Below are 15,185 nucleotides of genomic sequence, written 5' to 3' on the forward strand. Positions count from 1 at the left end.
TACCTGTGATGCACTCTGATCGAGACCCATTGAATTGATTTCACAACCCACGACTGGGTTGTAACTTGCAGTTTTGAAAATTCTGTTCTCTCTGACTGAAGTTCCTTGGGGATGGGGGCAGAAGAGTCAAACCACCCCCCCCACCTTATGCCGCATCCCCAGGGCACAGCTCTTCAGATGGCAGTGGGAGGATGCTGGTGGAGGGGCTGAGGGGCAGGGAGCTGCTCTGGGAAATCCTCCTGCCCCATCTCCCGGTCCAGGAGCTCCTGCTGGGGCCTTGACCTCATTTTCCCAGGTGGTAGGAATTCTGGCAGCTTTCCCCTAGAGGTTGCCCCATGGGCCTTTCACCCTCTGGGGTATGGGGAGGCTGTGCTTAGTAACGTAGTTCCTAAATATTTGCCAGATCAGGAGCAGTTGCTAGCGGCAGGGCACCCAACTGGCTGAACCTGATTGGGTCAGAGTGGCAGTGGCTGAGTGCTGAGCCCTGGATGGGCAAGTCTGGACTCTCAACTCAGGTTTTCTGGTCTGAATACTTCTCACTTTCCTCTCAGCCCAGCCCTCTTCCCTCTCCCAGTTACTATCGGTTTGCTCCCAGATGTGTGTTCTTGGCTCCCACAGTCTGGGACAGTCTCCCCTCTGCAAGAAACCTCCACTTTCCTCACTCCCTGCCAATGGCGTGCTGAAGCCAGCTTGTGCAAACTTGAACAGCTGATTATGTTCATCTCTTCCCAGTTCTGCAGTCAGTGACCTCACGCTGGTAGCTTGAAATCAGACACGGCGGGAGTGTTTACCCCCCGGAAAACTCAAACACTACAAAACAAAGATGTGTTGTCCCAATCCCGCAGAGAGCTAGTTCTTACACAACGGAACACCGCTGCCCAGCCCTGAAGCCCAGTGAGTCCACCCTTGGGCTCTTCCCCGACCCCACCGCATAGAGGAAACTTCTGGTTCTTTGTTCAATAAGAAAACACATCCATGTACATATTGTCCAAGGAGCCTCAGAGGATGCTGTGGTGTTCTGGAAAAGACTACAGGATAACTTAGAAGATCTAGGTTCTCAGTGACTTAGCTTCTTTGCATCTGTGAGATCTTGGGCAATGCTTTTGTTTCTGTGTCTGTAGAGCGAACAGCAATAATACCCACTTCTCGGGTTGTCGTGAGGATTAAAGAAGATGAAGGATCTCGAAGGCTCAGCAGTGATGGCATTCAGAGGGTCCTCAATGGAATTTTAAAAAGTGCTCTGTAAAACACGATCATGTCATACCTGTGAAAGGCTTGTTATCCCAAAGTGACAGTTTGGCACTGTCTCTCACTGCCACCCTCCACCCGGGACTTGGAGACAGACATTTAAATTCTGAACCCCCAGGCCAAGCTTTGTAAATCCTTTCTCTCCAAGGCCTCTGTCTTGGGAATGCCCTTCCTGTGGGTATGGGGGCCTCATTACCTGAATAATGGAGGGGCTGCGGATGCAGCAGCTTGGCTCACCTGGGGGGCACGTCTTTCTTGTTAATAAGCCCGTTCTCTGGACAGGTGCCACCATCCTTCGTTGCCAGCGCAGTGAGGAGGGCAGGGGTCACGTGCCCCCAGCCCAGCAGGCAGGAGGGTGCAGGGCAGAGAATCCTGGAGCGAGTGTGCTCTGCCTGGCCTGGGACAGAGTGAGGGGCAGTCTCTTTAACTTGTTCCCTCCTCTCTCCTGCCCCGACAGGCCAAGAGAGGTGTAATTACGGGAGAGAAATTGGCCGCCTCTGAAGGGTGCCCTCCGGCCCTGCCCTCACCGGCTTTGGGGCGACTTGGAGCCTTCCAGCTTTGGTGCGGCCAGTGGGGTCGGGGTCGACCTATGTCACCTAGAGGGTGCTGTGTAAGCCCTCGGCACATGATGGACGCTTTATATTTTAATAGTTATGTTTTATTTGAATACAAATTAGAAAAATTAGAACTAGCACACGAAAGCCATGATTTCGAGGATATTATTGCTGAGGGTCAGGGTAAGAAAAAAGTGAATTGATTTAGATTTGATTTAAAGAAAATAAGTACATGATAATACCTACGCAATGACGATATGGCACAGTGGCGGAGGTGAGATGCGAATGACTGGTGTTCGGGATATTCGGAATATTCTGGGATAGAATTTGGTGTGTATTTCTCAGCTGCAAGGGCCGAACGGAGGGAAGGTTGCCTGGTGCCTGGGTCAGGGGCCGTCATCGGCTGTCCGTGGTGGGGAGGGGAGGCTGACCAAAGGCAGGTGCGGGACATTGGAGCCCTTTCTGTCCCGTTCACCTCAAATCACGTGACAGTACCAACCCCTTCACTACCCTGGGAAAGCCGGGAAGGCCCAAATGGATGTGGGGAGCCCAGCCTCACCTCGACGCCAGGAGACGACTGTCATTTCTCCTGAACATGCCAGGAGTAAGATGGCCTGCTGCTGCTGCTTCAGGAAGACCCCATGGCCCCCACGGTGCCTTGTACACATCTACAGTGGTGCCCTGACACTTCACTGCGCTTACGGTTTTCACATCGATTTTCCGCCCCTCCTTCCCACCCCCGCCAGATTACAAATCCCTCGAAGGCAGGGACTTTTATTAATCTTTGTTAACCTGGGCTACATGGCGTCTGACACCTGGTGGTGCTTAATTAACGCTGATAACGGATGAGGGTTGAGGAATGAGTCTCACTTTTGGATCTGCTGTGTGAACTTGGGCAAGTCGTTCCACCTCTCTGGGCTTCAGTCGGCTAGGGTGTCCTTCAACCCTGACACTCCTGGGTCTCCAAGAGGAGCACAGTGTGGCGGTTGGGTGCCGAGACTCTGGAGCCCCACTACCTGTGCTCAAATGCTGGCTCTGCTGCTTACTAACTGTGTAGCCTTGGGCAAATTATTTGTTCTTTCTGTGCCTCAGTTTCCCCTTCTGTAAGATGGTAATAATAATAGTACCTACGTCATAGGGTTGTTAGGATTAAATGCTTAATGCATGTGATGTTCTTGGAATGGGGCCTGGCAGGCAGCTCATGTGTATTGTTTTATTGTTGGGTAAAGCAGCTCACTTACAATATTATCTGGATAGTTTTGTAAATCAGACAGAGGCTATCTGGGATTCAACGAGAGATTTGACATATTTTCTGATGTCCTTGCAGACAAGATGGGAAAAATGGGGTCCGAATGAAAGTATAGCCGGGCAGATTCCCAAACAGCTGAGCACAGAACCAAAGGACATAGCCCCGGAGGATGTGAACTGCAGAGGGAGGGTTTCTCGTGGCGTGCCACAGGCTCTGTCCTTGTTTTCCTCCAAGACCGCGCCACTGGGTCCCGGTGAAAAGAGGAATCCCCACTAGTACACCACCATGCTGACTTGCCCCAGGGCGGTCCCTCTCAGATTAGCCCCCAGTCTGAACTCACACGTGTATCCTCCACGGAACTGTATATGCTGTCAGAGTGGGGACGGTCCTTATCCATCTTGTGTCTCCTGTATCGTTTAGCTCTGTGCTCAGGCCACAGCAGGAACTCAATTACACACACACACACACACACACACACGCACACTAACAAGACCTTGTTTCTCAAATGTATGCCTGCTCCCAACCTTGGGTTGGGGGGTGGGGAGTGACTAACGCTTTGGAGAACAGAATTATGAGTCACAAGGATCTCCAGAGCTTGGAAGATGGAAGGAAATCAACACGATGAAATGGAATGGGGATTCATTCATTTAAGAAATATTTATTGAGCACCTACTGTCTGCCAGGCTCCATTCTATGAGCAGAGGATACAGAAATGAGGAAAGAGACAAAGCCCTGCCCTCATGGAGCTCATGTTCTGGTACAGGGAGACTGACAAACAAAAGGAGGAAGGAAAACACCTGGCATGTTAGGAAGTGGCAGTTGCTAAGTGGAAAGAAATAAAGCAGGGCAGGGGATGGGAAGGGTCTGAGGAGGGATGGCCTCAGTGTTGCAGTTTAGTTTAGGGTGCCAGGGGAGGTGAGCTCTGTGGGGATCTGGGGAGCAGCTTTCCAGGGAGGGGGAACAGCAAGTGCAAAGGCCCTGGGGTGGGAGTGTTCCTGGCATAATTGAGAACAAATTAGAGGGTAAACCACATTAGGCCTCTTCCATGCTCTATACTTTTCTCTCCTTATGAGAATTGCAATTAAATACTTGTCTAATGACCTGTTTAGTGTCAGTTTCTCTACTAGACTCTAAGTTTTCTTGGTGCAGAGGCTGGGCCTTGGTCTTTGCTAAATTCCTAACTCTCTGCCCTGGCACATAGTAAGGGCTCCATCATATTTTGTTGAGTAAATTAATAAATGTGAATAAATGGCATTTGGATCAAAAAATCAACTGCACAAGCAGAACAGGCTTGCGAGCAATTCGGAAGAAAGAGGCTGAGGAGCCATAGCTGTGCCAGGGGGGATCTTAGGGTGGGGCAGTGAGAGAGGGGCCACGGGGAGCTACAAGAATCTTCGTGGCTAGGGGCATTCCCGAGGGAGGGACGCGGTGGGCAGGCGCTGCAGAGCATGAGTGTGGTTGAGGACTGTTAACCCGGAGCAGGGGGTCTAACCTGTTAGACGTAACCTATCAGAGCCTTCATTGCCGGGCTTGATGTGAAGTCCGTGATTCCAGCCATTTGTACCTTTGCTGCTGCATGAACTGGGATGCCTTTGTTCCCTTCCTGTGCAGGGGCAAATCACTCAGCCGGTGAGGGATCTATCAAATCTCCAAACCATTTCATCATTCTCTCCATCACTGCATGATTTTTTTTTTTACTAGGGGAAAACATATCTTACAGCAACGTTTGAGAACCTGGGGCCTTAAGAACGTCCCTGGGTGTCACTGTCATGAATAAGAATTAACCTCTTAAAACAAGTACTTATTGATTAGTTATGTCAGACCTTGAGCTGGGTGGAGTGGTGGACAAGACAGATATTGTGAGTTGTTATGATGGAGGGTTTAAGGGGCTGCTCTATGGGGCTGTAGTCGTGGGGTGGGGTCCTGGATCCAGCCTGATCAGCTTCGTGGGTGGCCTTGAGCGAGTCCCTCAGACCACAGAGTGAGGGGTCAAGACGGGCTCAGAGGTCATCTGGTGCAATCTCTTAGGTTACTCACTGGTGCAGTCTCTACACCCCGCCCTACACCCTATGGGGCCTTGGAGTCCTGAAGTGTAAGATGAAGGCATTGGACCAGATGATCCTGAAGCTCACTCTGGCTCTAATATTCTGTCATATTACAAATATGGGGAAGTTTGGTGGCGAGGTGGGGGTGGATTTGGCCCGATCCCAAGTGTGAGCTCTGCCCTCCATCCTTGATTCTGGAGTGGGGGAGGGATGGTAGAGCCCAGTCCGTGGAGGTCTTTCTCCAGCACATTTGTGGAGCGCACAAGGAAGGCACCTGGCCCTCCTTGCCTCTGCAAAGTGGCCCCCAGAGGGTAGGGTTTGGAGGTGGGTCCTCAGTAGGATTCAACCCATTTCCCAGATTCTCTTTCTAGACTCCAGGGCTGCTCCATGCTGCCTCCCCTCTCCTTGGTGCACCCGAATCTCTGCTTGGATCTGTTCTCTCCTCTTCTCTTCCTCTCCTGGTCCCGCAGTCCTTTGATCTCATTTTCTCCCCACCAAAGGCCTGGCCTCTTCTTCCCCTTGAGGTCATCAGTCGTTCAGTTTCATTCAGGGGTGCTGCCGGATGGAGCTGAGGGAAGGAGGAAGGGGCTCCTAATCCTTTGGGGGAGGGGAGACTGGCTCGCCCCGTTGCCTGGCCTGGGGTGGAGTGTCGGGTGGTTCGCATTGCTTGGCCTGACTTCCTCATAGCATATCTCTTGAGTGTTTATTATGATGAGTCTCTGTTGATCCTTGTTTGAATTGCATTATCAAAGGCCCCAGTATCTTAATTTCACGATGCACCAGGCTTTAGGAAAGGGTGGGAGAGGGGAGGAGAAATAGCCCTCCCACCATGTAAAGAAACTTTAGAAATTTCTAAAAATCAGAGCTGCTCAATCCTGCTCGCCAGCAGTGGAGGAGTTTCAGTGGAATCGCCTGGATGCCGCCTACCAAGGGGCTTGCACTGGGCGAGAGTCTTACTGAATACCAGACAGACCCTGGGTTGCTCCACTCAGCAGACTCCTAGGGCAGAGACAAACCCCAAACCTGTTTCTTGCTCCCAGTTTCCCAAGGGAGTGCGTTTCTAAATGCATGTTTTATTTCAGAGCCTGAGTGCCTCTGACGTGTAACCTGACGAATGCAGCGCTTGACCTGGGTGGATGGGCCTGGTGCTGTGTTTGTGAAATTAGCAGGGATGCGGGCTGGGCTCAGAAACCCTGTCTGCTGCGGTCCTGGATGGAGATGCCTGGTTTAAAAGGGGTGGCGCCTCCTGGTTGATTGCTGGGTTGGGCAAGAGGAGGGACTTGGACACCCCGTGTTTCTGTTTCATTTCGAAATCCTGGGGTGTCTTTTAGCCAATGGTGTCTTTTAGCCAACACCTCTATTAACCTCCTGCCTTCTCCTAGCACTGCAAAGTGCCTTCCTTCTCCAACTCTTGGCGGTAGACTCTCCCTTGAGAAGCTTCCTTCTCCGCTGTCCAGCGTCTCCAGGGCACTCAGATGCTCCATCTGAACCCCCTCCACCTTCTTCTTCCCTCGAGCATCCCTTCTTTCTTCCCCATCTCCTTCTCCAGGAAGGCTTCCTTGAATGACACTCAGTGACTTTGCTGAGGCCATCCCTCCCCATCCCCCAGCACTGAAGGCCAGGGCTCTGGCTGCTTCCTTGTCTTCGGGAGGAGCCCATCTCTCCCGCCAGCCTGGGAGCTCCGAGGGCAGGGTCTGGTGTCCTTCTCCCTTGGGCTCTGCATGTGTCAGGCGCCTATTCTCCAGGTGTGTCGGAATAAGTCAGCTAGAGCCAGTGACAGACACAGTCAGGCCAAGAGCATCTTGCTCTCCAAGGCCCAGCCCAGGCACGGGAGGGGATAAAAGTCCCGTGCCGGGGCCCCGGGGCAGGAGCTCGCACACTTTGACGATCCTCTGTCTGCAGCTGTGTGACTGCCGTCCTTGCCATGTCTCTCTCCCCATGCCGGGCCCAGAGGGGCTTCAGTGCTCGCTCAGCCTGTTCCGCTCGCTCGGGGGGCCGTGGCAGAGGCGGCTTCAGCAGCAGGAGCCTCAGTTCCTTTGTGGGGTGCCAAGGAGGCTCTCGTGGGAGGGCCTGGGGGTCAGGGGGAAGGCTGGGGGCGTGGTTTGGGGAGGGGAGTGGTGGGCCTGGGCTTTTCCTGTGCCCTCCAGGGGGCATCCGGGAAGTGACCATCAACCAGAGTCTGCTAACCCCATTGAAGATTGAGATCGACCCCCAGTTCCAGGTGGTGCGGACTCAGGAGACACAAGAGATCAGAACCCTCAACAACCAGTTTGCTTCCTTCATTGACAAGGTCAGGGTCAACTCAGCAGAGCCCCTCTCTCTGAGCCTCCCTTGGAGGAACTGCTCTCAGTGACTTGGCAAAGGGGAAGTCTGGGCTCCTACCACTTTTCTAATTACTTCTGCCTCAAGGAAGTCCCTCCTGTGGTCTAACTGGAGTCTCTCTGGTTATGCTGAGGCCCTGCTGCTCCATGATTGGGGCTCGGAGGCAGAGAACAGCGGCCAGCAGTGGGGAGACCCTTCCCCGTTAGTCCTTCTGACTGTTTTGATGTGCTCAGAGTCTCATGGAGGGGCATGAGGCTGCCCCTGCCTGGGCTCGGTTGGGGGGCAGGGGAAAGGTGGGCTGACTGGAGGGTCCCTGAGGCTTTACTTTCCAGAAGAAAGTGCCCAGGGAGCCCCCCAGGAGCCTCAGGGACCCTCTGCTTGTGCGGCAGGTGCGGTTCCTGGAGCAGCAGAACAAGGTCCTGGAGACCAAGTGGCACCTGCTGCAGCAGCAGGGGGTGAGTGACAGCCCGCAGGGCCTGGACTTTTTCTTTGAGGCCTACCTGGCCCAGCTCAGGAAGCGGCTGGAGCAGCTCCAGAGGGAGCGAGGGGTCCTGGACGCCGAGCTGAAGTCCTGCCAGGACCAGGAGGAGGAGTATAAGGCCAAGTAGGCAAACCGCAGTCCCCCGTGGGGCCTGGGTGGGGTCTGGGAGAGCTCGGGGCTGTCAGCCAGAGGGTCCCACATGCCAAGCTCCCAGAGACACATGACACTGGGTCCCCCTTCATGCCCTCTGCATCCCCATTCCCTCTGACTGTCTGCCCATCAGAGTGCCCCGCCTGCGGCAGGTGAGGAGGCCCCGCAGCCCTGATGCCCAGGTCTGGAGAGCCCGGAATCCAACCAGCCCCAGCTCTGAGGCCCCTGTTTCTGGTCAGGGCTGGGAGGGGCTATTTAAAACAATGCCTCAGTGGAGTTTTTCTTGACAAATTCCTGTTGAGCAGTCTGTGGGCTAAAGTGACTCAGACGTTCTCTGGTCTCAGGGGTGGAAGGGAATCCATTCAGCCGGACTGTCCCCAGGCCGCAGCCTGATTCACAGCGGGCTGCGGTTCTGGGCTCCCCACCGAGTTTGCCTGGCGGTGTGCAGAGAGCCTGGACTAGCAGGAACCTTGGGTCTGGTGACTGAGCAAGGGGGAGCTGTGTGGCCTTGGGCAAGGTGCTTCACCTCTCCCAGCCTCAGTTTCCACATCTGTAAACTGGGAAAATGTCACCTGCCCTTCTGACCTCCCAGAGCCATTGGGAGGATGGGACGTGAGGTGGAGTGGCCCTGGAGGAAGCCCAGGAGGGGGACAGGAGACCTGGGTTTCAGGTCTACTTGGCCACCTAACCATGTCTGACTTGGGCAAGTCACACAATCTCTCTGATCTGAATCTGCCTGCTCCAGCTGGTCATTAGTAAGTGAGAAAAGCGGTTTGTGCCTTACAAATGTGAAGTCAAGTGGCCTTATGTCATTAAGGGGACATGGGCTGGAAGAGTGGAGAGGGATAGAGCTGGGACAGACGAAAATTTCCTGATAGAAAGGTAGAGGAGCAGACCAGTCACATGTCCTGCTTTGGAGCATCTAAAGGCAAGAGTGGCCTTTCCAGGAAGGTAGTGCGTGGAGGAGGGGCACGGGCTCTGATGTCGGCATCTTGGGCACTGTTTGTCTGATTTATTTGGCAGATATGAGCAGGAGGCCCACAAGCGCGCCACGGTCGAGAATGACTTTGTGGTCCTTAAAAAGGTGAGGGCAGGGTCAGCTGCTCCATTTGGATCCTGAGCACCCATGATGCGCAGAGCCCAGTCCTGGGCTGGGAGGGCAGGGGGTGGGAGATCCTAATGGGGGGTAAGCTATCATGCTTCCTGCCAGGCACCCCCCTCCCTGAGAAATAGGACATCTACTAGACACAGGGACCCAGGGCAAGATCTGATTGAGGGACCATGTGATGAGCTCTGGGTGTCACTGTGGGAGAGGGTGGGGAGGGAGTGGAAGAAGCAGAACTGGTTGGGATGAATCGGGGAAGGCTTCCTGAAGGCGGTGTGGGTCAGTGTCAGGCAAAAGAGAGAGTAGGGCAGGGCGGGGCTGGAGGAGGAAGGAACAGGTCTCTGGAGATGGCGGGGGGTGGGTGTTGGGCAGTGTGTGAACAGAACCCCTGAGCGAGAGTGGGGCCCACAGAGAGAAAGTGGGAGATACATGTTTCTGTCTCCTTGTCCCCAGGATGTGGATGGGGTTTTCCTGAGCAAGATGGAGTTGAAAGGCAAGCTGGAGGCTCTGAGAGAGTACATCTGCTTCTTGAGGCGTCTGTATGAAGAAGTGAGGATCTGCCAAGGGCAGGCGGGAGTGAGGGAGGGGACAGGGCGGCCAGGCTCCCTCTGGCTACAGTGGGAGTGGTCAGGGGTGAAGCCTTGTCAAGGTGACTTAGATCCTGGTCATTCAGTCATCTGACAAACAATTACTGAGAATTTTCTATGTAATGCCTAGGAACTGGGGTGACACCAGTGAATAACCAGACAAAAATCACGAAGCTTGCTTTCTTGGGAGACACACAAAAAACCACAGACCTTATTAATAAGCAAGTGATACAGTACGTTGGAAGGAGATAAACGCTATGGAAAAAGGAAAGTCAGAGCAAGGAGAGGAGGATTGGGAGGGAGGGCAGGGGGCACTTGCGAATAGGGTGGTCAGGGGGCTTTATTTAGAAGACAAAATTTGAGCAAAGATTTGGAGGAGGTGAGGAGGTGAGGAAGTTAGCCACGCAGGTGGGCATCGGGGAGTCCAGGTCGAGGGAGGGCCCAGCCAGGGTGCGCTGGTCTTTGAGGAGATGCAAGGAGGCTGCCGTGGCTGGAGTGCAACGAGAGGTCAGAGGAGGGATGGGGCCAGTGATTTCGGGCCTTATAGGGCACATTCCTTTAATGTCAAAGCTGCAAGAGTCGTTGGAGACTGCCTCCTACAACCCCCATTTTCAGACCAGGAGACAGCCCCACAGAGGGCGCTCAGTGCCACCCAGCGTGAAAGAGGGCTGCCCCCTGATGGAGCTGGGCAGGAAGTCAGGCATCCTGTCTCCCATCCGGGCCTCCAGGGGACGGGGAGCCGGGGGGCAGTGGACACTGAGCCAGGCTTGCTCGCAGGAGCTGGGCCAGTTCCAGACCCAGGCCGGCGACACGTCCGTGGTGCTGTCCATGGACAACAACCGCTGCCTGGACTTCAGTGACATCATCGCCAAGGTCCGCGCCTGCTACGAGGACATCGCCCGGACCAGCAAAGCTGAGGCCGAGGCCGTGTACCAGACCAAGGTGTCGGGGCCGGGGGGCAGCACCAGGCTGGGAAAGGCTGGGTCCCCACGTCCGCGCCCCAGGTGGTCATCCACCTCGGTCCCGTCGGGGCAGTACTGATGACCTCCCGGAAGCTCCAGGGCTGCGTGGGCACGACCGTCTCCCCTCTCCAGGAGGGAGGCACTGCAGGAAAACTGTGGGGATGAGCCAGGACTTCTGCAGGAGCACCTCACCATGTCCTGGTCTCAGCATTTCACCCTCATTCCAGATGAGGGTGTCAGGAGGCAGAGAACCGGGGACATGGTCTTGGGGTCAAAGGGTGCTCTCAACTAATGGTGTCACCTCTGTCCCCCCTCAGTACCAGGAACTTCAGGCATCTGCCCAGCTTCATGGGGACAGCATGAAGGAAACCAAAGTCCAGATCTCTCAGCTGCAGCAAGAGATTCAGAGGCTGCAGAGTCAGATTGAGAACCTCAAGAAGCAGGTAAGGGTCCCAGAGCCCCCCAAACCCTCCCTCTCACTGCCTTTGTGCCGAGGTCACCGCCAGGTTTGCATGAAACCTTGATAACTGGCTGCACCTCTGGATAATTTGGGGTGGAGAGAACCTCAAGCCCCATTTAAGCGGAGTTCAGCCTTCCGCCTATGACTTCTAGCCGGCACGGGCTCTGCACTGAACAACTCCAGGGGGCACTGCTCACACTGCATTCCACATTCAGATGTACATCTTGCTTTCGGCTCCTTGGGGAGAGGGTTAATTCCTCTCTTTTCTTATCTCTTCTTTTGACTCTTACTCCTCAAGCCCGGCAGGGACTCTAATGCCATGCACTGAATTTCCTGGTCCCCTGTTGGGGAGGGCGAGAGCCAGGACCTCAGGGAGCAGGCGGGATGGGCAGCAGAGTGGGGGGCTGAGCCCTCCTTAGGCAGATGCTTTGCGAGGATCAGAATCAGAGGTGATGCTATTGGCGCCTGGCTTGGGAGGGAGTAGGCAGAGGTGGAGGGAGAGGATGGCCCAGGCATGGAGGGGTTTCCTGCTCCTCTTGAGACTTCACTTCTATGTGTGAAGGATTACAAATGCTTAAGTTTTCAAATGTCTTTGCACTCACTTTCCCCAAACCCAAAGAATGGGTTTTGGAATCAATAGAGGGTTGGGAGCTGAGACCACAGAGCCAGGCCGTTTCCTTGAGCACTTCAGCCTGACTCTCGCGTCACACGTGGCCCGTCCACTCCCACGCAGGGCCCTTCTGGAAAGTTCTTGGAGCACAGATCACTCAAAGCCCAGCTCAGTCTCCAGCCACCCTTCCTGCTTTCTTTTGGAGTGTGATGCAGGGCCTGAGACGAAGGTGACCAGGCCCTGTAACTCAATTTGTGGCCACAGTGTTTTGCCCATACATTTGGAACCTTGCTTTGGAATTCCCAGTGTCTGTTAAGATGCAGATTCCTGGGCATCCTGCCAGACTGAGGGAATCAGAGTCTCTAAGGGTGGGGCCCAGAAACCTGCTTTCAGACTAAGTTCCCCCGGGTGACTGTGAACACGTGGAACCTCACAGCCCAGTGGATGGCACTTAAGAGTGTTACTATGGCTCCACTACTGGGAACCACAGTCCTCCCACATGGCAAGGTGCCTTTCCCATGAGAATCCCTCTTGGGGATACAGCCCCCCGTTACTCTTCCCATCATGCACAAGCATGTTGAACTGGGCTCCCCATGCCTGGCCAGGGGCAGAGCCCTGCGGGCTACAGTAACACGGTGGACTGGATGTCAGCGGTCCTGGATTAGGGTCCCAGCTCTGCCACTCACCACCTTTCTGAGCCTCAGTTTCTTCATCTGTAGAATGCAGGTGATGTTCGCCATCCACAGGGCCCTTGAGCGGGGATAGAATAATGAGAGCGTTTAGGCATCGCCTCCTTTCCTGAACCAAACACGAGGGTGAATCAACTGGCTGGTCCGTTAGACAGGGACGTTGTCCTTCCTCTATGAGGTTTCTATGGGATTGGAGAGGTAAGTACAGAGAGTGTATTTTTCAAACCAAAAATTGAGTATCTGGTTTGATATACTCTGACAACAGGACAAAGTACTTGAAATGGGGCTGTTCTAAAGAAATCAAGGACTGGGGTGGCCCTCAAGATGAGACTTGTAAATAATGACCCTGACAGGATAGGAAGAGATTTAAGTACCCTGGGAGAGAAAAGAACCTCAGGTGAGGGGCTAAGGGTTGGGGTGGGAAGAAATAGGGGCAGATCCCTGAGGAGGAGGCAAGGGAGGCAGATTGGTTTCCATGGCTGCTGTAACAAAGTACCATGAGGCTAGAGGCTTGAAACAACAGAGGTTTGTTCTCTCAGTTCTGGAGGCTAGAAGTCTGAAATCAGGCGTCGCTGGGCCGCGCTCCCTCTGAAGGAGCTAGAGGGGAATCCTGCCCCACCTCTTCTTAGCCTCTGGAGGCTCCGGGAATTCCTTGGCATTACTTGTCTTGTCCCTGCCCCACTCCAGTCTCTGCCTCCATCTTCACGTGGCGTCATCTCTCTGTGTCTGTCTCTGCGTCCTCTCATCTTTTTCTACAAACACCAGTCATTGAATTTAGGGTTCACCCTAAATATAATATGATATCATCTTGAGATCCTTAACTACATTTGCAAAGACACTATTTCCAAATAAGATCACGTTCTGAAGTTCTAGGTGGACATGACATTTTGGGGGACACTATTCAACCCACTATGGGAGTTAAGGAAGCAGGAGAGGGAATACTTTCCCCTAGAGTGAGAGGAGCCGGGGGCGGCCATGGAAAAGTCTGATCTCGTGAGATTATGGTCCACCCCAGCTTTGAAGTTATAGCCACAGTAGGTGCTTTGGGAGGCTGTGTTGGGCGTACGGCGACTTTCTCCCTCGTTTCTACATCTGTCCCAGAATGCCAACCTGCAGGCCGCCATTGCTGATGCCGAGCAGCGTGGGGAGCTGGCCCTCAAGGATGCTCAGACCAAGCTGGACGAGCTGGAGGCTGCTCTGAGAACAGCCAAGCAGAACATGGCCCGGCTTCTGCGCGACTACCAGGAGCTGATGAGCACAAAGCTGGCCCTGGACGTGGAGATCGCCACCTACCGCAGGCTGCTGGAGGGCGAGGAGAGCCGGTGGGGACCTGGGAATATGCAGCTGAGGTTGAGGTGGGAGAGGAGAATGGAAGCCAACACAGTATCTCCCTGCTGAGGGGGATTCTGAGAGGTTTCCTGACATGCTGAACCGCCGAGGGTAATCCATTCTGCTGGGAGGGATTTTCAATAGGGGGCTGTGGACTTTATCTGCTGAGAGGGTAGGTGAGCTGCTCCAAGTGGCTTAAAAATGGCTGAGGACGCATTCTTTGCAGCCTTTCTTAGAGTTTCCTTCTCTCATCCTCTCTCCCCCAGGATGTCAGGGGAATGCACCAGCCAGGTCACTATCTGTGAGTATCAGGGGACTTTGGGGGAGCGGTCTCCATGGGGAGCTGAGGATCCTGTTGTGACCCTGGTGCCTTTCTTGGCAGCTGTGGGAGGAGGCAGCGCTGTGTCTGGAGGAGCTGGTGGAGGCCTGGTGGGCACTTGTGGACTCGGAGGCGGGAAAGGCAGCTTTGGGTCCAGCTGCTCCAGCGTTGTAACCGGAGGCTCCAGCGTCGTCCGGGGCTCTGGGCAGTGTCCTGTTTTGAGTTCCGGCTCTGTGTCTGGCTCCAGCTCCAGCTCTAGCTCCCGCACCATCCTGAAGAAGACGGTCGAGTCAAGTCTGAAGATGTCTGTCACCTACTGAGTGACCAGGCAGACACTTGCCATCCCCGCCTTCCTGAGCCCTCTCAGCCCTGCTCCCACCCCAACACCCCCACTCCTGCAGAGCCAGTTCTGTGTCCACTGTCCACAGCCCAGGCTAGCTCACAGGGGACTCTGCAAAAGTCAATAAAGTCAGGCTTGCCTGCTCTTGTGAATGCTCACCCAGTCTGGCCTTGCTCTGCGTACTGATTTGCGTCTCATTTGTCTGCTGTCTGCCCCAAGCCAAGGTGCACTGTGCCCCGTCCTCCAGCCAACCAGCCTCATCCTCTCCTCCGTCCACAGCCTTCAGGCCGAGCTGGGAAAACTCCTGGTTGGGTGAGACTGCATCTCCATCCCGAGGAGTGTCCTTTGTGGGGGAGGGGAGAGGCCTGAGGCCCACTGACCAGAGCCTGGAGGCTGGAACCAAGGGGCGCCACCCTTCTCATCTTTACCTCCTCTGGGCCTCCATTTCTCTAGCTCCCCTGTGAAGTGAAGCAGCACCCAGTTCTCCCTGGGATGGGTGTTCCGTCCTCTCTCTCCCCCTCCCCCACCCCTCCCACCCACAAATTTCACTGGGTGCAAACCATACTTGAGGCACCGTGCGGGGACTGAGGCTACTTTGGGAAGCAATGTGAAACCCACCCTGCCCTTCTAATGGGTTCAGTCTCTCCCACCTTCTCTGCTTCTGGTGTCTCCGGCGTAATCCTCCCACCCACAAGAGCCAGATCTTTCTTCTCAGAACCCTTTGCCTCCGGGGGC

At 54.6% G+C, this 15,185-nt stretch overlaps 1 protein-coding gene across 1 annotated transcript; it reads left to right on the forward strand.

Moving 5' to 3' along the window:
- The first annotated feature begins 6,856 nt into the window (after positions 1 to 6,856).
- Positions 6,857 to 14,603, forward strand: KRT78 (keratin 78). Its single transcript, XM_004429086.3, has 9 exons — positions 6,857 to 7,386; positions 7,808 to 8,022; positions 9,073 to 9,133; positions 9,608 to 9,703; positions 10,519 to 10,683; positions 11,021 to 11,146; positions 13,564 to 13,784; positions 14,058 to 14,092; positions 14,174 to 14,603. The coding sequence occupies exons 1-9, from the start codon at positions 7,021 to 7,023 to the stop codon at positions 14,428 to 14,430; spliced, it is 1,542 nt and encodes a 513-aa protein (XP_004429143.1). The 5' UTR covers positions 6,857 to 7,020; the 3' UTR covers positions 14,431 to 14,603.
- Positions 14,604 to 15,185: the final 582 nt, after the last annotated feature.

This window comes from Ceratotherium simum, chromosome 17 (genome assembly GCF_057802395.1).
Source record: "Ceratotherium simum simum isolate JZ-2026a chromosome 17, ASM5780239v1, whole genome shotgun sequence".
Classification (NCBI taxonomy): domain Eukaryota; kingdom Metazoa; phylum Chordata; class Mammalia; order Perissodactyla; family Rhinocerotidae; genus Ceratotherium; species Ceratotherium simum.